General features: G+C 36.7%; 1 protein-coding gene across 1 annotated transcript; it reads right to left on the bottom strand.

Moving 5' to 3' along the window:
• Positions 1 to 599: 599 nt before the first annotated feature.
• Positions 600 to 1,832, bottom strand: LOC149231219 (transcription factor IBH1-like). Its single transcript, XM_089376232.1, has one exon. The coding sequence runs from the start codon at positions 1,466 to 1,468 to the stop codon at positions 896 to 898; it is 573 nt and encodes a 190-aa protein (XP_089232358.1). The 5' UTR covers positions 1,469 to 1,832; the 3' UTR covers positions 600 to 895.
• Between the last annotated feature and the right edge of the window lie 5,858 nt (positions 1,833 to 7,690).

Consider the following 7,690-nt stretch of genomic DNA (forward strand, 5'->3'; position numbering starts at 1 on the left):
TATACATATTTTCATACGTAAAATAATAATTTGTGTCTAACTGATTATTATTTGACAGAAGTTATCGTTAATTTATGTTATTTACGTTAGACATGTAAATAAACAACTAGCATTGACCAGCAGACTACTGAATATTTACTATTTCGTATATTAAACTGTGCACCATCCGATTTAAATCCTCGAGGGAACAGGGATTCAAACAAACCGTTTTTACGGCAAGCTCACAAATCGTTGAAAACAAAAAACACCAATGGAGACCAACAAAAGCTTCGCTATAATATAGAGTCTTGAGGCGCAATCTTTAGTACAACTCATTTGGTCTCACTGATTTGCCATTAATATCTAATTTCTATAAGAGAATACTCTGTTTATGTTATCATGGAAGATAAATATTAAGTTCATATGAGACAAGGGATGTGGTCTTTGTAAATAAAGTATTATGATAATCCATCCTAACATTTCATATAGAGCTACAGTAATAGCTGTAATCGTTTTATACGCATTCATCCCATTGCCTGTGCTTTCCCTCTATTTTAAATAGAAATAAATTTTGTCATATACACATTGTGTATGAGAGAAACTACAGAAATGTATGGCAATGTCTGTGAACAGTCTTGAGCAAAGACTTCGATATAATATATAATTATCCGAAACAGAAATTTTGATCCCGAGGAAAACTTGGGTAAGGGCTCTGAGCAATCTCATCACAAAGAACAGAATCATGGGCAGTACAACTTTGAAAAGTGACGGAACGGGTTCGTGTTAGGGATTCCAAGGGAATAGCCTACATCCGCATTTCCGCCTTATGTACCCTACAGTCCTAAAATAATACATTGGTCTTTACAGAATTCTATATACTCAACATAAAGGCAATGAAGCATGCGTTGGAACGACATCAGATCTGTGCAGCAAGGGAAGCTGAAGGGTGCTGCTCTTGAACCACAAATTCGTCTACATGACCTGCAGAAGTGGTTGAGTAAAAATCTGCGAGAGCTTCCATGGCGTGAACTTGCATTTGAAGATTCAATATGTAGTCGGCAGTTTCCTGAAAAAGGGTATCAACCCCCATTTTGGTCCCACCGGGAACAAGCTTTTGGAGAGCCCCGAGTCTCTTATCAATCGGGAGATAATCATGATCATGGCGGCCTCTTTGAAGATCAACATTATGAAAACATCTGGAACTGAGAGACCCCAAAGACCCCAATCTCATTTTCATTGCCAGAGTTGTGCTACGGCTTCTACGTGCAGAAATTTTCTTTCTCTTCATCGTCGTCATTGTCTTTTCCTTGCGCATGAGGCGGAGATTCAGAGCTCGAGTCCAAGCAGAACGCTTGTTCGCAGTGCGCGCCAAGCACAGGTCTGCTGCGAACCGAATGGCGCGCTGGCGCTGCGTTACGCTGGATCGTTTCTTCTGGATCTTCTGCAGCGCTCGGAGAAGAAAGGTCAAGTAGACTCGAACTCTTGACATGTTGTTGCACTTCCCTTCCAGGGCAAGAAAATGCCTAGGGCTTCTATTTCTTGGCGAAATGTATCCGAAATGCAGAGGGCAAGAATATACCTAGGATTTCTATTACTTGGCGAAATGGATCCGAGATGCAGAGCGAGGAAAGTAATATGGAGGGGGTGTATATAATATGCAGAGAATCGGAGAAAAACGGTAGGAGGGTTCGTGTCCTTGCCACATTTTTTCCGCAGAGTCACATGAAACGGATTCGGCGGAATTATTGGAAATCTTCTTACGATACCCCGTCTAACCAATAGCAGTGACAAAGCCAGCTAAGAGCCCATATCCACATGGTGGCCTGGAACTCAAGCAATGGGAGATTCACAGATCGCCAAGGAGAGCAGTTTGTTTTATTGGCAGAGATGAGTACGAGCTTACTACGTTGAGCCACAATGCCAATTCCAGCTTGCGTGCCAATTTCTTTATAAACCCTAAGCACATGCTGCCATTCAACCCTAATCACATGCTGCCATATGAATGTCGCTGATTCCAACCATGCGCAACCATGTGCACGCTTTGCTTTTATCAGGAATTATTGCGACGTTTTTAGCAACTGCATTCGCTGTCGGCTTTATGTGGATGAGTCAGGCAGGGCAGCCTGCATAGTATGAATTCGCGAGATTCAGACAATTAAGATAATAATTGTGGCCACGGGCGTTTCCCGTTCTGGATAACTTTCTGCCCGTTTCCTACAGTTTTGAAGTCGGTGGAGCCGTGGAGTTGACAGCAGCCCTGCCACAACGTATTCTTTAAGTTACCAATCAAAGAGAATTTAATGCTCTCCTGCTGGGAGGTTGACAACATGATATGTGGCTGGTTAGGCGCTGGCCTTGCGTGTGTTTTAGGGACAAAAAGGGATGGCATGTGACATCAATCCCCGATGTTTTTCTGTTCGAGGAATTTAACATATACTTTAGTCCGACTCGCAATATGTCATTACGCTTTCAATACACGCTATCTCAGTAAACACCTTCGGTGGAATTGTTGTTCCTTATATATTTATTGATCTGAACGATCGTTCTCGTACGGGGTTAAATGATGGTCTAAGTTTCTGTTATTTTCTTATTTTAAGTAAGAAAAATTGAATAGAATTTCTTTTAAACCTAGAATCTCTAGATACATAACACTATTCTTAATGTGTGATTGAACTACTTTTACCAACTGAGATATAAATTGTTTATCATTTGTATGGGCCCTATCAATTTTATATTTTCCTATACTCTCATAAGCTTGCGAATTTTTTAAAATATAAAGGTCTTTGTCTCATCTTAGTGCCCTCAGGCAGGAAAACTTAGGTGTAAGAAGCAAAAGCTTGTGCTTGGTGTCAATTTTTCCGGGTTAAACAATTAAAATTTTGGAATAAAGTTGTGTTTTTTAAATATTTGGAAAGGGTTGTTTTTCTCATTGATCGAATTAATGTTACTTCTTTCAGCTGCATTTTGTGTAATTTTTATGTTAGTGAATATATATTAAAATCGAATGGGACATTTAATATATTTAATTGTTATTATTTTTTTAATCGTTATTATTTAAAATTGAACTTATATGTGGATTAGCAATATTGTTGAAGGAACTAAAGTAATATGTGGACCACCATTATAATGGAAGGAGGAGAAGTGGAAAGGATGGATGGTTTAAAGATGAAAATGAATAGCATTTGCTAAATGAAAAAGCTAGGCATGAGAATCAATTATGGAAAAACCAAGGTAAGAATTGAAGCAAAATAAGCACTATCAAATACCTCATTTTTTGACAAACAACTTCCATAACTACAAGTACCAAAGGCATGCGGTGGTGACCATTAGAATTATGCGCAAATTGGATGGCAAGTTGTTGAGACTTTACAATATCTACCATGCTTTCAAGGTGTTTAATGATCGACTCTCATTTAGAGATACATGGATTGTGCTAGTAATATATAAGCTACCATGGATATGCCACTCGAATAGCTAGACACAACAAACATGCTAAAATGATTGAAATCTTTAATAGGAATATTGATTCCCTTTAGATCTCAGATTCCTTTTTTATTTCTTTTAACCTTAATGAATAAATTAGTTTAAATGCAAGAAATATAGAATAGGAATAAATACACACTCCATCAAAGTAATACAAATATGTAAGTACAAAGGAAGAGATAGTCTTTATGGAGTTAATTGAAACGTATGGCTCGTAATGTTGCTATAGAATTTTAGCCTCCTCTATTCTGCTCTCTAACTTTCCATTCTCACTTCTTCTACCCAACAACAAAATGCAATAGCATAGAATGGTATCCATACCCCTACTAGTGGCATGATACTTAGCATAACTAGGGGTAAGATTTGACTCTCTCAACCCTCAACTAGAGTTACAGGTTTAAACCTTCTACAATCCTCTTCAAAGTCCACACGTGGCTATCTCCATATGCCCATATGCATCAGTGATAGGGGTTGATATGTTAACCACCATGGTACAAATGGATGCATCACTAACAAAGGCTGACATGGCATCCACTTGTACAATGTTCTTTACCCTATGGAAGGCATAACATTCACATAGGAACTCTCATTGAAATGATTTTTTATTGTTGGAAAGGTCTCTAAGTGTAGATCAACTTCTCTAGGTTCTTCACTAAAGAAATAAAGTTTTGACCATTATAAAATGTTGCCTCATGCCTCAAAAAGGTACCCCAATTTTGAAAAATGAGATCCACCAATAAAAATTACATTTCAAGTTGATTCATCTAGTTTGTTCACTTAGAAAAAGTCAAACATATGAAAATAATATAATGATACAATTCACATCATTAAAAGAAATTGCCACTAGATTATATTTTATTTTGATTTTTTCATAGATAATGCTTAATGAAATTTAAGTGTGATGGGATGTGTTATCATTGAAGAGATTTTCTTAGTTGTGAAAGAAAATTCCTAATGTAACCTTTTCAACTAGACTTTCAAGTTGGAAGCTAACCCTTCCAACTTAGAGAAGGCTCTCTCTTACAGCTCAATCACACAATGTAACCTCAACAACTAACGATGTACTTAATGCAATTGCTAGATATTTAGTTGAGCGTGATAGAGACATGAGAGAGACAATACATTTGGAAATGGAGTCAAAAAAATGTAGGTTTTAATGCAAATTACCAAGGTACTTGTTGATCATGGGTTAACAAAGTAAATATAGATGACACTTCTTAGACATTTCAAATTATCATTGTAGCTGAAATAAAAAAATAGAAAAACAATCCACTACAGTAGGGCATAGAAGATTAATCCTAATGTAGCTTTAGAAAGGAGTGAAAACATGTGAATTTATGAAACATAGCACAAAATCATGAATTTTGTAACATTTTCTTTCATTCAAACATCAAATGACATACATTTAAATGGCATAATAGAGAAGGAAAACACTATAACATATAGAGAATACAGACTAAGAGGAACCATCACATGAATATTTATATCAATGATCAAGAATCCTCTGATCTTGGAAAGCAAAAACTTGATAAAGCTTTCAAACACACAAAAAATAGCTATATTTTCTTCAAACATACAATTCCTCTAATTTATGCAAACAATTACATAAGTTTCGAGATCCACAATTTCTGGAAAGTTTTCAATACAAATAATAAAGATATATACATATCCTACCAAGATCCAAAACAACTGGATACGAAAAACCTCCTCACCCATATTTAGTTCGATTTCAAGTCGAATTGACAAAGTGGATCTCCAATTGAAAGCTGATTGGGTATTTTTCTAGAAATAGAAAAAAATACAGTGAATTTCTGAAAAATATGCTTCCAAGAGCCATTCGAATATCTCAAACTGTAATATTTCTGTAAAAAATGAAATATATTTTGTAAATGAGTCTGCTCCTAGAAAAAACCTCTTCTAGTTTTTTGGATTTCATCACCACCTTCCCGGAAATAGTGCTCAACATTAATGACTAAAACAAAAAAATCATTAAATATTTAAATGTGGAAAAATGTACTGCAAATATTCCTTCTTATATTCCAAACCATGAAACTTGGGTAAAAAACAAGAGAGGTTTTTAAAATCAACCCATTCCCAACAAAAACCTCTTTTTGTTTTAAAATTTTATTTCCAATTGTTTATAAACTTTGCTCGAACATGGTGACTAAAGCAAGGAAAAGCATAGTGTCTTTGAAGGTGCTAAAAAATGATTTCATAGCACACCTGTAGGAGCTGGAAAATATTTTGGTATACCTCCGAAAATGGAAACTACAATGCCTTTGCTTATAATACTTTCCTTGGTGTTTTTTATCATTTGAGAACACTATTGATAAACGAAAAAACCTCATGATATCTCACTTATCAAAAAAGTTCAATATACCTTATAATTCAAATCACTTTAAAATATGCTTGACATAATCTTCTTTTCAAAGTTCAAAATAATTTAGTTAAATAAAGATAGTAAACTTCTGAAAACCATTTTGAATTCTCTTAACATACAACAACGTGTTAATAGTTGGCTCCAATGGGGATGTTATTCTCCATGTGAGGGACCAAAAAACTCAAGAACCAAGTGCATAATCCATTGGGTTGTTCCCAAGCTCTGAGACTTCAACATGCTTCGTGACCTGACCTACAAACAACTTATTATGTAACCAAATCCATTGAAATCCATAGTGTTGTGTTGACAGTGTCGGACCTGCCAACATCTCAGGGGATCTCCTCGGTAGGAAGTCCCAACTAGACCTCAAACTATTTGGAGTAGGAGTCCTAGTAGTGGGTAGTAAAGATATGTGTTGACTACGATAGTGAGTAGAGGTAAGCAAGATATTCTTGTCGGAAGCAAGTGTGTGACCTTGCAGCAAGTTAGGAAAGATGCATGGGGAGGTTCTAACATGTGGACGGGAAAATAAATGTATCCGTTAGAATCCTATAATAGTGCACAACCTTAAAGGAACACACGAGCTTAATGACATCACAAACTGTAAAGAAAAGTATTTGACAATCCATAGTGATGCGTTAAACCAACAACACACTTCAATAAGATTCATACAATAACATAAGCAATAGTCCATACATCAATGCATAAGTAAAACTACATACATTGCTAAAGTAACCAGAATATTCGAACTATAATAACAAAATATGCATGAAACATGTTGGATCTTGTTATATTATATAAAGTGAGAGTTCCATCCGTACATACAACCACAAAAGCCACTAGCCCCAATAGTGGAATGTTATAATCAACACCACCTGCTCCGCCAAAGAGATGTGCTCACTCTGTAATGTGAAGAAGCCAAGGCTCATCACAACACTCTCCAAGCCCTCCCTAAGCAATGCCTAGCAAAATCTTGGCTCCCAAAAGCCAATTCTATGAGTTATGAGGTTCTACTTATAACAAAGGGTCGAGTGACCCTTGACATTCCCCTTCATGACTCTTGGACTACCCTCATGACTCTTTACATTATACATGACAATTTGTATTCTACTAATTACACTTTGAATTTCAATTTACATCATGTTTACAAAAATGATACATTTTCCACATATACCCATGTGGGACAAACTTAGCTTGAGTGAGCGAGACAAGACAACACTATGACTCAGATGACTGTGCGAAGAACAACTTGTCAACCTTCTCTCCATTATCCTCAGTGATGAAATGATACCATGCTTGGTAGTGTGCAATGGTGTTTATGTACTCTTTGATGAAGTCCTTATGGAAATGAACTCTTGCATCCATTGCTTCTAGGTATACTGATTTGGAACCTCAGTTCAACTAATCTTGTAACATCCGTAGCTTAGTATTAAGCATGGCCAGACCGATGATGTACATCTGCATGTTATCTGTGCTGGTGACTTTGAGCATCAACTAATCGAGGTACACAATGAGCTCCATTGTCAATTGGTTCTTCTCTTTCATCTCAGTGATCGTACCAATTGACAAGGTGCCATACTTCCTCACCCCAATATCCAAACTCTTTTACAACTGTGCATATGAAGCCTTGATACTAGTGATGAGTGACGAGAGTTCCTCATAGTTATGGATCTGACTCTCGATACATGCTTTGTCCAACTCTACCTGTGGCTTCATCATCTTGTGCAAGTGAAGTAGGGCTCCCTTGTAGCTCATTGTCCATGTTTGTACATGATCAACTGTGGTGTGTATGTCTGTGAGTGTTCAAGCTATCTTGGTGCAATGCTGCTATTGGCCATCTAGGTGGAA

Source organism: Pinus tabuliformis, chromosome J, assembly GCF_031772625.1.
Source record: "Pinus tabuliformis cultivar Carrire ecotype Pingquan chromosome J, CPIR1, whole genome shotgun sequence".
In the NCBI taxonomy this organism is placed as follows: domain Eukaryota; kingdom Viridiplantae; phylum Streptophyta; class Pinopsida; order Pinales; family Pinaceae; genus Pinus; species Pinus tabuliformis.

Bases quoted from the DNA above. Each gene is read 5' to 3' on its own strand.
- LOC149231219 (XM_089376232.1), bottom strand. From the start codon at position 1,468: ATGTCAAGAGTTCGAGTCTACTTGACCTTTCTTCTCCGAGCGCTGCAG.